Genomic DNA, 21,335 nt, shown 5'->3' on the forward strand with positions numbered 1-21,335 from the left:
ATTCTTAAATTTTCTAATCTTAACGTAAATTGAATTCTCGATGTTTGTTTTTGCCTTTTCTATTTGCGCTGCGTGGCATCTCTTTCAATTACTACTCCTTTTGAATTCCTTCGCCGATCGCTGCCTGGCCCTTTGTCCAAGGCAAGCATCTACTTAAGTTTAGTTTCGATTTTGTACTCGCTCGCTGAAGGCACGGTCGCAGATCGCCTGCCCATTCTCTTCGTTTATACTTTCGCTGTTAAAAGGCACAGACAAATTGGTCTGCCTGCCCAACCAAATAATCTTAAACATAAACATTAAACTTTGTAATTAAGGCCTTGGTGTCATTTAGATTAAAATTAGTGCATATTTAATTGAAATCTTGTGCGGTTTTGTTTTAATTGGGCACCATCAAAGCGTTAGTGAAAAAGCTCACTGACCCAACATTTTGGTGACCCCGACGTTATCTAAAAACAATAAAAACTAAAGTGCAACCAAACAAACAATTTAATTTTCGTTCGTTTGATTGATCGCGCATATACATAACTTGCAAGTTCTAGGTACATATGCAAGCGCAAGCGGTAATACATAAACACCGCTAGAAACTCACTTCACACCCGCCCCGCGCATCATATAGAACATTTTGGTTTCCTCTTTGTGCCTTCGTTCCCGCTTTGAAACGTTTTATAGCGGCGACCAAACGTTTTTGTTCGCGAGTTCCCCCCCCTTCCACCGCTATATTGCCGTTTATGTGCAAATAGACGCACATACATTCCGTTAGTTTTCGGTGGTCAAGAGTTTTGGTACAGCACGCACTGCACTGTGGAATTTAATTATTTTGCGAGTGATAAAAGCTGAAAATAATAAAATAAATTTATTAAAATGTCAACCGAAACAACTTTAGCTGCTTTAGTTCAGGGAGTGAAGCATCTTAAATTGAAGGCTGAATCAATGCTTTCTAAGGCGAAATCCTCTGAGAGGGCCTTGACTGTTGAGAAGCTCCAGGCGATGAGTGAGGAAGAATTAGAGCTTCGTGTTAAGCTCTCAGAGGAGAATAAGGCTGCATTTGCCCAGGTCCATGACAGTCTTGAAGAACTGGATTTTAATGAAATCGGCAGCCAGGTTCGCGATGATTTTGAAGAGCTCATCATATCAATACAAATCATGCTAAATCGAGAATTGGGTAGCGTCAATTTGCCTGAATTGAGGTTGCCTGAATTTTCTGGTGGCTATACTGAATTTGTCGACTTTCAATCCATGTTCAAAGCTATCATTGACAATGACGTGGAGCTCACTAACATTGAGAAGCTGCAGCATTTAAAGTCTAGCCTGAAGGGTTGCGCCTTGGATACAGTGCGCTCATTAGAAATTTGTGACAGCAACTATGCTGTAGCCTTGGAGTTATTGAATATCCGTTTCAATAATAAGCGTCTTATTTTCCAATCCCATATAACTGCAATTTTGGGTCTCCCTAAAGTGGAAATGCGGTCCGCAGCGAAGCTGAGAGATATATCTGATAAAATAAATGCTAATCTACGTGCTCAAATTGCATTCTGGTTCATGTTTTACTCCAAAAATTAGGCAGCAAAGCTCAGGCCAATTGGGAAGAATCTGCGGCTATTGATGAAATTCCTTCGATTGATCAATTTACTACATTTTTGTCCAAGCGTTGTCAAAAATTGGAAAATGTAGAGCATACTGCAGCATCGTACTCATATAGTTCACAATCAGGAAGAAGCCGCAACAAAAGCATTTTAATTGACACTAACACTTTTGGAAATGGATGTGTTATTTGCGACAACAGTGGTCATTCAATTTTTAGCTGTGGTCAATTCGCCAATTTGTCAGTGCAAGAGCGTATTCGAAAGGTGAAGGAATTAGCGCTCTGTCTTAATTGCTTAAAGAAGGGCCATCAAATGCGCAATTGTAAGTTAGGCTGCTGTCGAACTTGCAGGTCCAAGCATCACACCTTTTGCACCTTGGCACTCAGTCTTCGACCCAGGTTATGCGAGCTCCAGCTGCAGAACAAAGTACGCCAATTGCAACCACTTCAAGCCTTTCTACCTCTTTGCTGGCTCAGAATGTGGATTCTGACATTGTCTTTCTTGCAATTGCCATCATAAGCGTTCAAAGTCGATCAGCCGTGCGCTGCTAGACTCGGGATCTCAAGTCCACATTGTGACTTCCCGACTCGCTCACCAGTTGCAGTTGCATAAAACCAAGTCTACCTTGGAGATGCTCGATTTGACTCTGAAGGAGTTTCCGTTTGCGTTAAGTTAAAGTCGAACACTTCTGATTACTTCGCATGCCTGCTCTTGTTGCTCCAGCGATTACCGGCAATCAACCCAGTTTGACAGTTAAGCCCGATGGTTGGAAAATTCCCTCGAATATTCAGCTGGCCGATCCGGATTTCTATAGATCTCGGCGAATAGATCTCCTTATTGGAGCAAGCATGTTCTTTGAGCTATTATCTGTAGGGCAAATTAAGTTGGCTGCTGGGTTACCCCTATTGCAGAAAACAAGGCTTGGTTGGATCGCGACAGGAGGTGGATCTTCTATTCTCAAGGCAACTGCATTACACGGCCAAGCTGTGCACTTTGAATTGGTAGCTGCTGAAGTTCATATGGATGAATTAGTCCGTCGTTTTTGGGAAGTTGAGAGCTGTGGTGAAGGCGTGGTCACAGCCACCAAAGAAGAACTGGAGTGCAAAGCTCATTCCAAGACCAACTTTCGTCGTTTAGACTCTGGTGAATATCCCGTACGATTACCTGCGAATAACACTCTAGAATTACTGGGTGAATCGTACAATCAAGCTTATCGTCGATTTCTCAATTTGGAGAGCAAGCTAGAGCGCAAGCCAGAAGTCAATGTCCAATATTCGGCATTCATTCGTGAATATTTGCATTTGAAGCACATGTCGGTAGTGCCCAGAAACTCTTTGCAAATATTTTCTGCCCCACCACTGTGTTTTCAAAGATGGGTCTGCCAAAACGTCAAGTGGACATTCGCTGAACGAGGTTTTCATGGCAGGGCCTACCATTTAACAGAAGCTGTTCAACACGCTGTTACAGTTTCGGACTTTCCCTGTTGCATTGACTGGTGACATCTGCAAGATGTATCGGTGTGTTCGCGTGGATGAACCCGATAGCTATCTTCAATGTATTCTTTGGCGTGACTCACCGGACCAGGAGGTGCAGGTATTCAATGTATTCTTTGGCGTGACTCACCGGACCAGGAGGTGCAGGTATTCAAGCTTGATACCGTGACCTATGGAACTAAGCCTGCAGCCTTTTTATCCGTTCGCGCGATGCATCAACTGGCGAATGATGAGAAGAGCACATTTCCAATCGGTTCTAAAATCATTTTGCGGGACTTTTACGTTGATGATCTGATCACAGGAGGCCAATCAACACAGGAAGTCCTCGAAATCATGTCTCAAACAACAAACTTGCTTGCACGAGGTGGCTTTAAGCTCAGGAAATGGTGTTCCAACGAGCGCGATGTCCTTGATAAAGTTCCAGACTCGGAAAAGGAAACATTCCTGAAGTTTGACGATGGCAGCGACTTTACCAAGACACTGGGTCTTGCTTGGGATCCTGCAGCGGATGTCTTTCGTTTTTCTTTTTCTCCCATACAGGTGTCTCCAAAGCCATGTAAACGGCTGGTGCTTTCCACAATTGCTCGCCAAATGGTGCTATTGAGATCCACGGATTCTGTGACGCTAGCATCGACGCATATGGAGGATATATCTATCTCGTTTTAATAGCTGATGGCAAACGAGAAGTGCATCTATTTTGCTCATAATCTCGTGTGGCAACTTTGAAGACTCTCACTGTTCCCAAATTAGAGTTGTGCGCTGCTTTCTTACTGGCTACCCGGACAACCAGCGGGTATCTTGCAACGAGGCAGTACCGACGATGCGATTTGTTCAGCCGCATCTAAAGAGTTGCTTTACACAAACCCAATATCCCCCACACACCACCTACCCACTTCCTCTCCCAAACAACATCTCACTCCGGGCCGGACTACGGTGTAATCCGGACCGTGCCGAGAGTCAGCCTGGCTGGGGGCCCGGATCAACAACTAGCCCAGTCTCAAACGGTGGGCTCAGGGAGATGGCGACCCCCTGTTCTATCTACCGCCTTACCCGGGTAACGCGGATCTCTGCCCGGGCGGACCTTTCCCCTTCTCCGCAGCTCGTGGGACCAACTATGGAAACAACACACAAAAACACAAACAAAAAAACGGAGACGGGAACTCCACAAAAACCCGGCGCTGCAAAGACGAACGATGGTTCCGAACGATGGCCCCATCCCAAACTAGGGATGACGGGGGACAGAAAGACTGTCGCTAACGCCTCTGCTATGTGCGCATCTGCGCCAAAACCAGTGGTAGGCGCAGCAAAGTCGATCGGGTCACCCGCTGGTGCAAAGAAGAATTTTACTTACGCAGAGAGACGGACTGCCGCCCAAACCCTGCGCTCACATGCCAGAAGCACTGTCGCCACGCCTTCGCCCGAATGGCTAAAGAAGGTAGAGTGGGCAAGGACGGTGTTTCCCAACTATGGGCAAGAGAAGCCCCAACAAGAAGGTGCTCAGGCGAAGAGGCAACGCTCCATAAAGCTGCCCGGCCCGTCGGCGAAGAGATCGAGGATCCAGCCGTCGGTCTCCTTTGCCGAGATCACCAAAGATCGGGTCCTACTTGGACTCATTGATAGGGGAAATCCGGAGAGCAGGATCCCCAGAAACAAATGGAAGGCGGTTGAGTCCAAGCTGTCACTCATTTGCCTGCGTATGGTACGCGAGAAGCCCGGTTCAGCGCCATGCTGTATGGACGCGGGCTGGTACCAGGGCAGTGTAAAAGTGGTGGCCTGCGATAATCAGCGATCAGCTGACCTATATAAACAGGCGGTAGCTCAGCTCGGAGCAGTCTACGAAGGGGCGAACATAGTCGCACTAGATTGGTGTGACGTCCCCAGTAGACCGCGAGCCAGAATTTGGCTCCCAGCAGCAATCGCATCACCGGAGGACATCCTCTTTATGTTGCAAGAATGCAACCCACATCTCCCCACAAAAGACTGGAAGGTCGTTAAGGTGGAGGAGCACGAAGGAGACGTAAACCAAGCGATTGTGGTACTGAATAAGGAGTCTATCGCTCCCATAGAGGCTGCTCGGGGAACGCTTAACTATGGGTTCAGTGCCATACACATTAAAATCTATAAAGGGGACTCTAATTCCTCTGGAAGTCCTGCCGGCAACCCAGCCGAGCAGGTGCTTGCGGTGGAAGTGGAGGCCCCTGGTGTGCCGGAGGACGGCTATTCAACCGACTCGTCGCTAAGCAGAGAGATGCGAGCGATGGGACCGGCAATCGACGAAGTGGACCTGAGCGATTCGGAGGCCGACGTTACTGTGGTGGAGGTTGCAGCTTGGGATGTCGCTAAGACTCCTGCAGATCAACCTACATCACAGTAAAGCAGCGTCCGCTGCTCTTTTGCTTCGCCTGGCCAAAGGCGAAGCCGACGTGGTCTTAGTTCAGGAACCCTGGGTAGCAGGAGGCAGGGTTGCTGGACTGGGAACAAAAGACTACAAGCTTATGCATGACCCCAAACAAGGTAAAATTCGAACCTGCATTTTAGCCAAACGGCGTCTTAGTACATTTCTGCTTCACAAATACAGCAACGGAGACAACACAGCAATAAGCCTGGAGCTGCAAAGCGGCTCTTTTAGGATGCTATCGGCCTACATGGCTTCCGAAAAGGTAGACCCCCCAGACGCGCTAGTCAGAGGACTGGTACAGGAATGTGAAGAGCTTAAGAAAGGTTTGGTGATAGGATGCGACGCAAATGCCCACCATACTCAGTGGGGCTGCCCTATCAACAACGACAGAGGTGAGTCTTTATTCGACTTCATTCTTAAATCGAATTTATTTCTTTGCAATAGGGGCAATACCCCTACTTTTATAACAAAAACGTGCCAAACGATCATAGATCTAACCCTGGCATCAGATTCACTCATAAACACAGTCACAAACTGGGCTGTCTCCAACGAGCACTCATTTTCAGATCATAGCTTTATAGAGACAACTTTGTCCCTAGTATCACCTGTGCCGGTCAGCTTTGCCAACCCCAGGCGGGCAAACTGGAATAAATACAAAGAAATTCTATCGAACTTCCTCCCCAGGAAGCCACCAGAAAGCACTCCTTGCACTCAGGAGCTAGATAATATAGTAAACAAGTTCACAGAAGCATGCAACGCGGCATTCTAAGCTGCATGTTAGGGAAACCAAGGGGAAGGAAAACACTTCCTTGGTGGACCCAGCAATTATCAATCCTCAGAGCCAAATGCAGAAACCTGTTCAACAGAGCGAAAGCTGCAAATGAGGACATAAACTGGCAAAGCTACAAAAAGGAACTAGCCACATACAAAAAGGACATTAGAAAAGAGAAGAGAACTGCGTGGCAGAACTTCTGCTCGGACATTGAAAAGACAACTGATGCCGCAAGGCTCAGAAAAATACTTTCTAAGACAGCCGTATCCTTGGGCTATCTCCAAAAGGCTGACGGATCATGGTCGGACTCTAGTGAAGAATCCCTAAACCTACTCCTAGACGCTCACTTCCCAGGGAGCCTACAATCAGGACATCCCCCAGGAAGACACACCGGAGAAGGAATAAACTTAAATCTCCTACTATCAGACCGTAATATAAACTGGTCCATTCATAGTTTTAAGCCATACAAATCGCCGGGACCGGATAATATAACACCGGAACATATTCAACAAGCAGGAGAACTAGCTATAAACTGGCTGAGAAAAATATTCCAGACCATTCTTGCAGTAGGAGAACTACCTACAGCATGGCGGGAAACGAAAGTCGTTTTCATCCCTAAGGCAGGGAAAGCCACCCATACTACAGCGAAGGATTTCAGACCGATAAGTCTGACATCATTCCTGCTTAAAATCTTAGAAAGACTGTTAGGTCTACATATTAGAGACATCATTGACCCGACGCAGATATCAGAGGCGCAACACGTATACACCAAAGGTAAGTCGACCGAATCGGCGCTACACTTGGTAGTTAGCAACATCGAGAAATCACTCAGTATACAAGAATACACCTTGATCGCCTTCCTTGACATAGAAGGAGCGTTCAACAACGTGCTCCCCACGGCAATAACAGAATCCCTCACTGAACTAGGGGTTGAGCCACCACTGGTGGGGCTGATCCACAAATTGCTGATAAGCAGATTGGTCACGGCCACACTAGGGACCTCGACCCAGACTAGATTAGTGAACAGAGGCACTCCGCAAGGAGGTGTACTATCACCCCCTATGCGGATTCTTGAAGGAGGAGGCTGTAAAATAGTGGCATACGCAGACGATGTCGCTATCATCTTTAATGGTAGGTACCCACAAACGTTATGCGATCTTATGACCGCAAAACTAAAAACACTATCGGAATGGACTACAAAGAACGGACTTGGGGTAAATCCCTCAAAAACGGAACTAGTCCTTTTTACAAATAGATACAAAATCCCTAAACTTAACCCACCCATTTTAAACAACTGTAATCTCTCTTTTAGCGAGCACGCAAGATACTTGGGGTTAGTATTAGATAAGCGTCTTAAATGGGGACTAAACAACCAAGACAGAACCAAGAAAGCGACCATTGCACTTTACTCTTGTAAAAAAGCAATTGGGCTAAGATGGGGTATGTCCCCTAAAATAGTCAATTGGATATACATAGCGGTAGTCAAGCCAATCCTACTATATGGAGTGGCTCTGTGGTGGACCGCTTTACACAAACAATGTATCTTAACTCCACTTAACAAAGTACAGCGCATGGCGGCCTTGTGTATGAGTGGAGCCCTTCGAACTACCCCAAACGAAGCGCTGAATGCGATCTTGAACCTCCAGAGCCTGGACTTAGCAGGAATGGAAAGGGCGAAATCGGCAGCCATTCGACTAAGGGATACAGGGCAATGGAAAGCCCAACTGTATGGTCACGCTAAGATTCTTCAGCATGACAAATTGATCCCGCCAAAAACGGATCTATGTAAAACCCGTGAATACAATCACACGCCCTTCGAAGCTCTGATCCCAGGCAGGGAAGTTTGGGATCGTGGCCGACCGGGCTCAATAGACGCAATCTGTCTATATACAGACGGCTCCAAACTAGACGGACACGTAGGTGGAGGCATATACTCCGAGCAATTAGAGATCAGGCGGTCTTTCAGACTTCCTGACCACTGCAGTGTCTTCCAAGCGGAAGTGTACGCTATAATGGAAGCACTTGTCTGTTTAAGGGACTTAAACACCCAGAACAGACACATAAACATATATAGTGATAGCCAAGCGGCTATTAAATCAATCTACTCGACAAACACAAGCTCCCGAACAATAGCAGACTGTCGCAAATCTCTCCACGAGATGGCTAATCAGTTTACTGTCAGCCTTATATGGGTTCCGGGTCACCGGGATATCGTAGGCAACTGTATAGCAGACGAGCTAGCCAGGCAAGGCACCACCATACCTCTCCTTCCAGGAAAGGAGAATGTCGGCATGCCGATGGCTACTTGTAAGCTAATTATTAAAAACCACTTCAGCAAATTAGCCAACACTTATTGGCAAAACACACCGCAATGCCGAATCTCTCACCAGACATGGCCTGTAATAAACAATAAGAAAACATCAGAACTACTCAATTTCAGCCGCACTGAGTGCAGCATGCTAATTCGAGTACTCACAGGCCACTGGCTCGTTGGCGCACACGCCGGCAGGCTAAAAGCCCCAAAAAACGATTTTTGCAGAAGCTGCAGGGATGAGGAAGAAGAGGAAACGGTGGAACACCTACTCTGTTCATGCCCAGCCCTATGCAGGCTCAGACTGAAACACTTAGGATAGCCTTTCATAAATGACCTGACCGAAATATCGCAGACTAACCTGAAGAGTCTAAGCTCTTTTATTAAATCCTCCGGATGGGGGACCTGCTGATCGACCAACTTACAGGCTGACTCTCAACGGATAGGGGACCCAAAAATAGAGATCATACGGTATCACAATGGACCCACAGAGGTCTAAGTGTACCAGGCTACAGCCTGGCAGCCGTCCTAACCTAACCTAACCTTCTTACTGGCTCAACTGATGCGGGACGTACGCAACAAACGTTTTTGTTCGCGAGTTCGTTGCACCCCCTTCCACCGCTATATTGCCGTTTATGTGCAAATAGACGCACATACATTCCGTTAGTTTTCGGTGGTCAAGAGTTTTGGTACAGCACGCACTGCACAGTGGAATTTAATTATTTTGCGAGTGATAAAAGCTGAAAATAATAAAATAAATTTATTAAAATGTCAACCGAAACAACTTTAGCTGCTTTAGTTCAGGGAGTGAAGCATCTTAAATTGAAGGCTGAATCAATGCTTTCTAAGGCGAAATCCTCTGAGAGGGCCTTGACTGTTGAGAAGCTCCAGGCGATGAATGAGGAAGAATTAGAGCTTCATGTTAAGCTCTCAGAGGAGAATAAGGCTGCATTTGCCCAGGTCCATGACAGTCTTGAAGAACTGGATTTTAATGAAATCGGCAGCCAGGTTCGCGATGATTTTGAAGAGCTCATCATATCAATACAAATCATGCTAAATCGAGAATTGGGTAAGCGTCAATTTGCCTGAATTGAGGTTGCCTGAATTTTCTGGTGGCTATACTGAATTTGTCGACTTTCAATCCATGTTCAAAGCTATCATTGACAATGACGTGGAGCTCACTAACATTGAGAAGCTGCAGCATTTAAAGTCTAGCCTGAAGGGTTGCGCCTTGGATACAGTGCGCTCATTAGAAATTTGTGACAGCAACTATGCTGTAGCCTTGGAGTTATTGAATATCCGTTTCAATAATAAGCGTCTTATTTTCCAATCCCATATAACTGCAATTTTGGGTCTCCCTAAAGTGGAAATGCGGTCCGCAGCGAAGCTGAGAGATATATCTGATAAAATAAATGCTAATCTACGTGCTCAAATTGCATTCTGGTTCATGTTTTACTCCAAAAATTAGGCAGCAAAGCTCAGGCCAATTGGGAAGAATCTGCGGCTATTGATGAAATTCCTTCGATTGATCAATTTACTACATTTTTGTCAAAGCGTTGTCAAAAATTGGAAAATGTAGAGCATACTGCAGCATCGTACTCATATAGTTCCCAATCAGGAAGAAGCCGCAACAAAAGCATTTTAATTGACACTAACACTTTTGGAAATGGATGTGTTATTTGCGACAACAGTGGTCATTCAATTTATAGCTGTGGTCAATTCGCCAATTTGTCAGTGCAAGAGCGTATTCGAAAGGTAAAGGAATTAGCGCTCTGTCTTAATTGCTTAAAGAAGGGCCATCAAATGCGCAATTGTAAGTTAGGCTGCTGTCGAACTTGCAGGTCCAAGCATCACACCCTTTTGCACCTTGGCACTCAGTCTTCGACCCAGGTTATGCGAGCTCCAGCTGCAGAACAAAGTACGCCAATTGCAACCACTTCAAGCCTTTCTACCTCTTTGCTGGCTCAGAATGTGGATTCTGACATTGTCTTTCTTGCAACTGCCATCATAAGCGTTCAAAGTCGATCAGCCGTGCGCTGCTAGACTCGGGATCTCAAGTCCACATTGTGACTTCCCGACTCGCTCACCAGTTGCAGTTGCATAAAACCAAGTCTACCATATCAGTTGCAGGTCTTGGAGATGCTCGATTTGACTCTGAAGGAGTTTCCGTTTGCGTTAAGTTAAAGTCGAACACTTCTGATTACTTCGCATGCCTGCTCTTGTTGCTCCAGCGGTTACCGGCAATCAACCCACTTTGACAGTTAAGCCCGATGGTTGGAAAATTCCCTCGAATATTCAGCTGGCCGATCCGGATTTCTATAGATCTCGGCGAATAGATCTCCTTATTGGAGCAAGCATGTTCTTTGAGCTATTATCTGTAGGGCAAATTAAGTTGGCTGCTGGGTTACCCCTATTGCAGAAAACAAGGCTTGGTTGGATCGTTACAGGAGGTGGATCTTCTATTCTCAAGGCAACTGCATTACACGGCCAAGCTGTTCACTTTGAATTGGTAGCTGCTGAAGTTCATATGGATGAATTAGTCCGTCGTTTTTGGGAAGTTGAGAGCTGTGGTGAAGGCGTGGTCACAGCCACCAAAAAAGAACTGGAGTGCAAAGCTCATTCCAAGACCAACTTTCGTCGTTTAGACTCTGGTGAATATCCCGTACGATTACCTGCGAATAACACTCTAGAATTACTGGGTGAATCGTGCAATCAAGCTTATCGTCGATTTCTCAATTTGGAGAGCAAGCTAGAGCGCAAGCCAGAAGTCAAGGTCCAATATTCGGCATTCATTCGTGAATATTTGCATTTGAAGCACATGTCGGTCGTGCCCAGAAACTCTTTGCAAATATTTTCTGCCCCACCACTGTGTTTTCAAAGATGGGTCTGCCAAAACGTCAAGTGGACATTCGCTGAACGAGGTTCTCATGGCAGGGCCTACCATTTAACAGAAGCTGTTCAACACGCTGTTACAGTTTCGGACTTTCCCTGTTGCATTGACTGGTGACATCTGCAAGATGTATCGGTGTGTTCGCGTGGATGAACCCGATAGCTATCTTCAATGTATTCTTTGGCGTGACTCACCCGACCAGGAGGTGCAGGTATTCAATGTATTCTTTGGCGTGACTCACCGGACCAGGAGGTGCAGGTATTCAAGCTTGATACCGTGACCTATGGAACTAAGCCTGCAGCCTTTTTATCCGTTCGCGCGATGCATCAACTGGCGAATGATGAGAAGAGCACATTTCCAATCGGTTCTAAAATCATTTTGCGGGACTTTTACGTTGATGATCTGATCACAGGAGGCCAATCAACACAGGAAGTCCTCGAAATCATGTCTCAAACAACAAACTTGCTTGCACGAGGTGGCTTTAAGCTCAGGAAATGGTGTTCCAACGAGCGCGATGTCCTTGATAAAGTTCCAGACTCGGGAAAAGAAACATTCCTGAAGTTTGACGATGGCAGCGACTTTACCAAGACACTGGGTCTTGCTTGGGATCCTGCAGCGGATGTCTTTCGTTTTTCTTTTTCTCCCATACAGGTCTCTCCAAAGCCATGTAAACGGCTGGTGCTTTCCACAATATTGCTCCCAAATGGTGCTATTGAGATCCACGGATTCTGTGACGCTTAGCATCGACGCATATGGAGGATATATCTATCTCGTTTTAATAGCTGATGGCAAACGAGAAGTGCATCTATTTTGCTCATAATCTCGTGTGGCAACTTTGAAGACTCTCACTGTTCCCAAATTAGAGTTGTGCGCTGCTTTCTTACGGGCTCAACTGATGCGGGACGTACGCAACATGAAGCTCTTTGATTGCCCGTTTTTTTGCTGGTCAGATTCTGCTGTAGCTTTATCATTAATAAGCGATGAACCTTCACGTTTTCAAGTTTTTATTGCTAATCGAATATCTTTAATTCAAGAGCTATCCAGTGGAATGAATTGGCGCTATGTACCGACCGACTACAATCTAGCCGACATCTTGTCAAGAGGTGCTTCCCCGAGCGAGCTTCTGGAATCTGCCCTTTGGTTCAGAGGCCCAGAATTTCTTCTTAAGGATCAGCGCGGTTGGCCTGAATCTTGTATGCCAGTGAAGACTCTCCCCCGACCTCAGAAAGCGCATTTTGGTCGGCGTCGCTAAAGAGGTGGACCTATCTTCAAAATGCAAGTTCGTGAATTCTTGGCAAAAGATCACCCACACCTTTTGGATACGTATACAAATTTGTTCACCGCATAAGACGTCCTGGTCTCGATGTCGAAGATGTAAAAATGGGCAATCAGATGCTTATCAGATGCATCCAAATGATCAGCCTGGCTGATGACTACTGGAGGCTGCATTCTTAGTTGGTGGCAGACTACAAAATTCGTCCTTGGATTACAATGAGCACTGAGGACTTGCTTTGGAAAAACTTGCATTCCGGTCCGCGAGCGCTGCTCGCTAACATGCGTCTTCAATTTTGGCCGATAGGTGGCCGAAAAACCGTATCATCTGCGACGTCCAAGTGCGTCATATGCTTCCGAGCTAAACCACAATTATCTCAGCATTTAATGGCTGACCTACCTAAGGATCGTGTAAATGCAACATCAACGTTCATGGTTACTGGTCTGGACTTCTGCGGGCCATTTTGCTACAAAACCGGAGTTCGAAGCAAGGTGCCTGTGAAAACGTACGTCTGCGTTTTCATCTGTTTCGCGACGAAAGCGATCCACCTGGAGCTTGTTCAGGATCTTTCAACACCAGCGTTCTTAAGAGCATTGAAGCGGTTTATTCTCACCAGAGGCAAACCTGCCCGGATATGGTCAGATAATGCTACGTGTTTAGGTCAGTGGCCCACTGCATTGGCGCTGGACACTGAGCTCTCCGAGCTTTCGCTCTCGCCCCTCTTGCGCTCCCTCGCTCGCCTCTCGCAACGTCCGCGCTCCAGAGTGCGAACTTCGGGTTTCGCATCCGAACTCCTCGGACGGCCGCTGCCGATCTCCCGCTCTCGCTTGAACGGAGTAAAGCGGGCGGGAGCGCGGTTTTAGTTTTAAGTTTTAATTAGTCTCTTGTATGCAGCTGAACTAAATACATTGAATTACCCCACGACGCCCCCGACTTCTTCATTTTCGTCTCCCTTTGCGTTTGCGCCGTGGGAATTTTTTGTGCCATCAAATCTTCTTGTGGAAGGATCGCCCCCTACAAACATTTTGGTCCTTCGAGCCGGATAAGGATATCCGTCTGCCATTCGACCAGCAGCTCCTGTGATTTCTTCCGCAAAAAAGATAAGTACGAGCATTTTCCGACTCCCTCTCGCTGCCGGTCTTTAGCAGTGGTTCGAACATTAAATTTCGTTCACACTGCAGTAAGATTTTTGTGTCAACTCCACGTCCGAGTTTTCCCGACACAACGGCAGTCGAGAAAATTTAACATTCCTTCAATTCCAAAAATTTTCTATCCGTCTCCGCTTTGTGTGCGTCGCCATACTCCTTGCCGTTTTCCTTTCGTTCCCCGTTGTACATCAACTTGCCAACGGTCAAGGTATACATATGTGCATCCAGACATACACATACACGCGTGACAACTTGTGTACATAGTGCAGTGCAATTCTGCCTCCAAAAAAAATACGACAAAAAGTGAAATTGTGTGGTGGAAAATAAAAAGGCATAACTAATATCAGTCACTCGGTGTGAAGTAATTTCGGGAGTTTCCCTGTTCGCCGTACAATCCGCCGCTGTCGAGATATTTTTTTTGCCTTGTGTTTTTTTTTTCTTTCCACATAATTTTATCTGTTCCGTCACTTCAAATACAGTCCACTCTTCGACGCTCTACTGTACCGATATACACTTACACATAAACGCATGCCTGCCCATATCTACATAGAACTATTTTCTGCCTCCACATACAGGAACATACACATATCCATAAACGCATGCATGCCCATATCTACATAAATATATTTTCTGCCTCCACATTCAGGAACATAAAATAAAATAAATTCAAATCCACACGGGTGCGACCGTGATTGTTTTTTCTCCAAATTGCCGCATTAACCACCGCAGCGGCCGTGTTGTTATTGTTGCTGTTTTTTCCTTTTCTCTCTCTACCGCGCCCTCACGCATGCACTGCGCTGCCGACCGGCATAACCCAGTGAACGCTTCTCCCGAACCAAAGCCAAGGTTTTTTAATTCCACCATTCCGGCTCCAAGAAAAAAATAAGTATTTATAATTATAATTATTATTTAATTATTTCCAAAAGCAAAGTAATTAATTTATTTAATGGATTAATAAATTTATTTTTATTGCGGTTTTCCGGATTTTTTTTTGCAATCAAAGAAATTTTCCAAACAAAAAAAAAAAAATAAATAAAAACATTAATACAATAAAAATTATTTGGCAACACTAACTAAGGGAAAAATTAAAATAAACAAAAAAACAGAAGTCAACAAGATATACAAATATATAAACAATCAATACAGTTTCATCGATTTCCAAATATTTTCTTCCGATTCTTCTTGTTGTTTATGGCACTGTGCTTTCTACTCCGCACAAATTAACAGTGTGACCGTTCTCTGGCTTTCTTTTCTTTTGCGTGCGTTCATTGGCAGCGACGACCAACTCGTTGGCGACTCAGATCGCGCCGAGAGCTTAACGGTGAATATCCTCACGTTCTGAACGAGACGCCCCTTGCTCAGGTCTGTCGACAAGAGCTGATCCGCAAAGTTCGAGTCCAAGAATGCCCACGGGAGACGACAAGAAACCGAGGTCGATCCCATCTATCCGTTTGGACAGGTCCCAATCCGCGTCTCCGCGGCCGTCTCAATTAACACCAAAGGCGGAACTACCCCAAACGAAGCGCTGAATGCGATCTTGAACCTCCAGAGCCTGGACTTAGCAGGAATGGAAAGGGCGAAATCGGCAGCCATTCGACTAAGGGATACAGGGCAATGGAAAGCCCAACTGTATGGTCACGCTAAGATTCTTCAGCATGACAAATTGATCCCGCCAAAAACGGATCTATGTAAAACCCGTGAATACAATCACACGCCCTTCGAAGCTCTGATCCCAGGCAGGGAAGTTTGGGATCGTGGCCGACCGGGCTCAATAGACGCAATCTGTCTATATACAGACGGCTCCAAACTAGACGGACACGTAGGTGGAGGCATATACTCCGAGCAATTAGAGATCAGGCGGTCTTTCAGACTTCCTGACCACTGCAGTGTCTTCCAAGCGGAAGTGTACGCTATAATGGAAGCACTTGTCTGTTTAAGGGACTTAAACACCCAGAACAGACACATAAACATATATAGTGATAGCCAAGCGGCTATTAAATCAATCTACTCGACAAACACAAGCTCCCGAACAATAGCAGACTGTCGCAAATCTCTCCACGAGATGGCTAATCAGTTTACTGTCAGCCTTATATGGGTTCCGGGTCACCGGGATATCGTAGGCAACTGTATAGCAGACGAGCTAGCCAGGCAAGGCACCACCATACCTCTCCTTCCAGGAAAGGAGAATGTCGGCATGCCGATGGCTACTTGTAAGCTAATTATTAAAAACCACTTCAGCAAATTAGCCAACACTTATTGGCAAAACACACCGCAATGCCGAATCTCTCACCAGACATGGCCTGTAATAAACAATAAGAAAACATCAGAACTACTCAATTTCAGCGCCGCACTGAGTGCAGCATGCTAATTCGAGTACTCACAGGCCACTGGCTCGTTGGCGCACACGCCGGCAGGCTAAAAGCCCCAAAAAACGATTTTTGCAGAAGCTGCAGGGATGAGGAAGAAGAGGAAACGGTGGAACACCTACTCTGTTCATGCCCAGCCCTATGCAGGCTCAGACTGAAACACTTAGGATAGCCTTTCATAAATGACCTGACCGAAATATCGCAGACTAACCTGAAGAGTCTAATCTCTTTTATTAAATCCTCCGGATGGGGGACCTGCTGATCGACCAACTTACAGGCTGACTCTTAACGGATAGGGGACCCAAAAATAGAGATCATACGGTATCACAATGGACCCACAGAGGTCTAAGTGTACCAGGCTACAGCCTGGCAGCCGTCCTAACCTAACCTAACCTTCTTACTGGCTCAACTGATGCGGGACGTACGCAACATGATGCTCTTTGATTGCCCGTTTTTTTGCTGGTCAGATTCTGCTGTAGCTTTATCATTAATAAGCGATGAACCTTCACGTTTTCAAGTTTTTATTGCTAATCGAATATCTTTAATTCAAGAGCTATCCAGTGGCATGATTTTGTACTCGCTCGCTGAAGGCACGGTCGCAGATCGCCTGCCCATTCTCTTCGTTTATACTTTCGCTGTTAAAAGGCACAGACAAATCGGTCTGCCTGCCCAACCAAATAATCTTAAGCATAAACATTAAACTTTGTAATTAAGGCATTGGTGTCATTTAGAATAAAATTAGTGCATATTTAATTGAAATCTTGTGCGGTTTTGTTTTAATTGGGCACCATTAAAGGTTAGCGTTAGTGAAAAAGCTCACTGACCCAACATTTTGGTGACCCCGACGTGATCTAAAAACAATAAAAACTAAAGTGCAACCAAACAAACAATTTAATTTTCGTTCGTTTGATTGATCGCGCATATACATAACTTGCAAGTTCTAAGTACATATGCAAGCGCAAGCGGTAACACATAAACACCGCTAGAAACTCACTTCGCACCCGCCCCGCGCATCATATAGAACATTTTGGTTTCCTCTTTGTGCCTTCGTTCCCGCTTTGAAACGTTTTACAGCGGCGACCAAACGTTTTTGTTCGCGAGTTCGTTGCACCCCCTTCCACCGCTATATTGCCGTTTATGTGCAAATAGACGCACATACATTCCGTTAGTTTTCGGTGGTCAAGAGTTTTGGTACAGCACGCACTGCACAGTGGAATTTAATTATTTTGCGAGTGATAAAAGCTGAAAATAATAAAATAAATTTATTAAAATGTCAACCGAAACAACTTTAGCTGCTTTAGTTCAGGGGTGAAGCATCTTAAATTGAAGGCTGAATCAATGCTTTCTAAGGCGAAATCCTCTGAGAGGGCCTTGACTGTTGAGAAGCTCCAGGCGATGAATGAGGAAGAATTAGAGCTTCATGTTAAGCTCTCAGAGGAGAATAAGGCTGCATTTGCCCAGGTCCATGACAGTCTTGAAGAACTGGATTTTAATGAAATCGGCAGCCAGGTTCGCGATGATTTTGAAGAGCTCATCATATCAATACAAATCATGCTAAATCGAGAATTGGGTAAGCGTCAATTTGCCTGAATTGAGGTTGCCTGAATTTTCTGGTGGCTATACTGAATTTGTCGACTTTCAATCCATGTTCAAAGCTATCATTGACAATGACGTGGAGCTCACTAACATTGAGAGGCTGCAGCATTTAAAGTCTAGCCTGAAGGGTTGCGCCTTGGATACAGTGCGCTCATTAGAAATTTGTGACAGCAACTATGCTGTAGCCTTGGAGTTATTGAATATCCGTTTCAATAATAAGCGTCTAATTTTCCAATCCCATATTTGGGCCAATTTTGGGTCTCCCTAAAGTGGAAATGCGGTCCGCAGCGAAGCTGAGAGATATATCTGATAAAATAAATGCTAATCTACGTGCTCAAATTGCATTCTGGTTCATGTTTTACTCCAAAAATTAGGCAGCAAAGCTCAGGCCAATTGGGAAGAATCTGCGGCTATTGATGAAATTCCTTCGATTGATCAATTTACTACATTTTTGTCAAAGCGTTGTCAAAAATTGGAAAATGTAGAGCATACTGCAGCATCGTACTCATATAGTTCCCAATCAGGAAGAAGCCGCAACAAAAGCATTTTAATTGACACTAACACTTTTGGAAATGGATGTGTTATTTGCGACAACAGTGGTCATTCAATTTATAGCTGTGGTCAATTCGCCAATTTGTCAGTGCAAGAGCGTATTCGAAAGGTAAAGGAATTAGCGCTCTGTCTTAATTGCTTAAAGAAGGGCCATCAAATGCGCAATTGTAAGTTAGGCTGCTGTCGAACTTGCAGGTCCAAGCATCACACCCTTTTGCACCTTGGCACTCAGTCTTCGACCCAGGTTATGCGAGCTCCAGCTGCAGAACAAAGTACGCCAATTGCAACCACTTCAAGCCTTTCTACCTCTTTGCTGGCTCAGAATGTGGATTCTGACATTGTCTTTCTTGCAACTGCCATCATAAGCGTTCAAAGTCGATCAGCCGTGCGCTGCTAGACTCGGGATCTCAAGTCCACATTGTGACTTCCCGACTCGCTCACCAGTTGCAGTTGCATAAAACCAAGTCTACCATATCAGTTGCAGGTCTTGGAGATGCTCGATTTGACTCTGAAGGAGTTTCCGTTTGCGTTAAGTTAAAGTCGAACACTTCTGATTACTTCGCATGCCTGCTCTTGTTGCTCCAGCGGTTACCGGCAATCAACCCACTTTGACAGTTAAACCCGATGGTTGGAAAATTCCCTCGAATATTCAGCTGGCCGATCCGGATTTCTATAGATCTCGGCGAATAGATCTCCTTATTGGAGCAAGCATGTTCTTTGAGCTATTATCTGTAGGGCAAATTAAGTTGGCTGCTGGGTTACCCCCTATTGCAGAAAACAAGGCTTGGTTGGATCGTTACAGGAGGTGGATCTTCTATTCTCAAGGCAACTGCATTACACGGCCAAGCTGTTCACTTTGAATTGGTAGCTGCTGAAGTTCATATGGATGAATTAGTCCGTCGTTTTTGGGAAGTTGAGAGCTGTGGTGAAGGCGTGGTCACAGCCACCAAAAAAGAACTGGAGTGCAAAGCTCATTCCAAGACCAACTTTCGTCGTTTAGACTCTGGTGAATATCCCGTACGATTACCTGCGAATAACACTCTAGAATTACTGGGTGAATCGTACAATCAAGCTTATCGTCGATTTCTCAATTTGGAGAGCAAGCTAGAGCGCAAGCCAGAAGTCAAGGTCCAATATTCGGCATTCATTCGTGAATATTTGCATTTGAAGCACATGTCGGTCGTGCCCAGAAACTCTTTGCAAATATTTTCTGCCCCACCACTGTGTTTTCAAAGATGGGTCTGCCAAAACGTCAAGTGGACATTCGCTGAACGAGGTTCTCATGGCAGGGCCTACCATTTAACAGAAGCTGTTCAACACGCTGTTACAGTTTCGGACTTTCCCTGTTGCATTGACTGGTGACATCTGCAAGATGTATCGGTGTGTTCGCGTGGATGAACCCGATAGCTATCTTCAATGTATTCTTTGGCGTGACTCACCGGACCAGGAGGTGCAGGTATTCAATGTATTCTTTGGCGTGACTCACCGGACCAGGAGGTGCAGGTATTCAAGCTTGATACCGTGACCTATGGAACTAAGCCTGCAGCCTTTTTATCCGTTCGCGCGATGCATCAACTGGCGAATGATGAGAAGAGCACATTTCCAATCGGTTCTAAAATCATTTTGCGGGACTTTTACGTTGATGATCTGATCACAGGAGGCCAATCAACACAGGAAGTCCTCGAAATCATGTCTCAAACAACAAACTTGCTTGCACGAGGTGGCTTTAAGCTCAGGAAATGGTGTTCCAACGAGCGCGATGTCCTTGATAAAGTTCCAGACTCGGGAAAAGAAACATTCCTGAAGTTTGACGATGGCAGCGACTTTACCAAGACACTGGGTCTTGCTTGGGATCCTGCAGCGGATGTCTTTCGTTTTTCTTTTTCTCTCCAAAGCCATGTAAACGGCTGGTGCTTTCCACAATTGCTCGCCAAATGGTGCTATTGAGATCCACGGATTCTGTGACGCTAGCATCGACGCATATGGAGGATATATCTATCTCGTTTTAATAGCTGATGGCAAACGAGAAGTGCATCTATTTTGCTCATAATCTCGTGTGGCAACTTTGAAGACTCTCACTGTTCCCAAATTAGAGTTGTGCGCTGCTTTCTTACGGGCTCAACTGATGCGGGACGTACGCAAGCTCTTTGATTGCCCGTTTTTTTGCTGGTCAGATTCTGCTGTAGCTTTATCATTAATAAGCGATGAACCTTCACGTTTTCAAGTTTTTATTGCTAATCGAATATCTTTAATTCAAGAGCTATCCAGTGGAATGAATTGGCGCTATGTACCGACCGACTACAATCTAGCCGACATCTTGTCAAGAGGTGCTTCCCCGAGCGAGCTTCTGGAATCTGCCCTTTGGTTCAGAGGCCCAGAATTTCTTCTTAAGGATCAGCGCGGTTGGCCTGAATCTTGTATGCCAGTGAAGACTCTCCCCGACCTCAGAAAGCGCATTTTGGTCGGCGTCGCTAAAGAAGTGGACCTATCTTCAAAATGCAAGTTCGTGAATTCTTGGCAAAAGATCACCCACACTTTTGGATACGTATACAAATTTGTTCACCGCATAAGACGTCCTGGTCTCGATGTCGAAGATGTAAAAATGGGCACTCAGATGCTTATCAGATGCATCCAAATGATCAGCCTGGCTGATGACTACTGGAGGCTGCATTCTTAGTTGGTGGCAGACTACAAAATTCGTCCTTGAATTACAATGAGCACTGAGGACTTGCTTTGGAAAAACTTGCATTCCGGTCCGCGAGCGCTGCTCGCTAACATGCGTCTTCAATTTTGGCCGATAGGTGGCCGAAAAACCGTATCATCTGCGACGTCCAAGTGCGTCATATGCTTCCGAGCTAAACCACAATTATCTCAGCATTTAATGGCTGACCTACCTAAGGATCGTGTAAATGCAACATCAACGTTCATGGTTACTGGTCTGGACTTCTGCGGG

The 21,335-nt window shown here is 45.5% G+C and overlaps 1 protein-coding gene across 1 annotated transcript; it reads left to right on the top strand.

Moving 5' to 3' along the window:
- Positions 1–7,686: 7,686 nt before the first annotated feature.
- LOC123037636 lies at positions 7,687–16,236 on the top strand. Its single transcript, XM_044459294.1, has 2 exons — positions 7,687–7,908; positions 15,434–16,236. Exons 1-2 carry the CDS (start codon positions 7,689–7,691, stop codon positions 16,234–16,236), a joined length of 1,023 nt encoding a protein of 340 aa, XP_044315229.1. The 5' UTR covers positions 7,687–7,688.
- Positions 16,237–21,335: the final 5,099 nt, after the last annotated feature.

This window comes from Drosophila rhopaloa, unplaced genomic scaffold (genome assembly GCF_018152115.1).
Source record: "Drosophila rhopaloa isolate 14029-0021.01 unplaced genomic scaffold, ASM1815211v1 contig_190, whole genome shotgun sequence".
NCBI lineage: Eukaryota > Metazoa > Arthropoda > Insecta > Diptera > Drosophilidae > Drosophila > Drosophila rhopaloa.

What these genes read in the sequence shown, in the direction of transcription:
- LOC123037636 (XM_044459294.1), top strand. Translation starts at nt 7,689, where the DNA reads ATGTCCCCTAAAATAGTCAATTGGATATACATAGCGGTAGTCAAGCCA. An exon ending in CCAGAGCCTGGACTTAGCAG is followed by an intron (nt 7,909 to 15,433) that starts GAATGGAAAGGG and finishes TGGACTTAGCAG; the next exon opens with GAATGGAAAGGGCGAAATCG.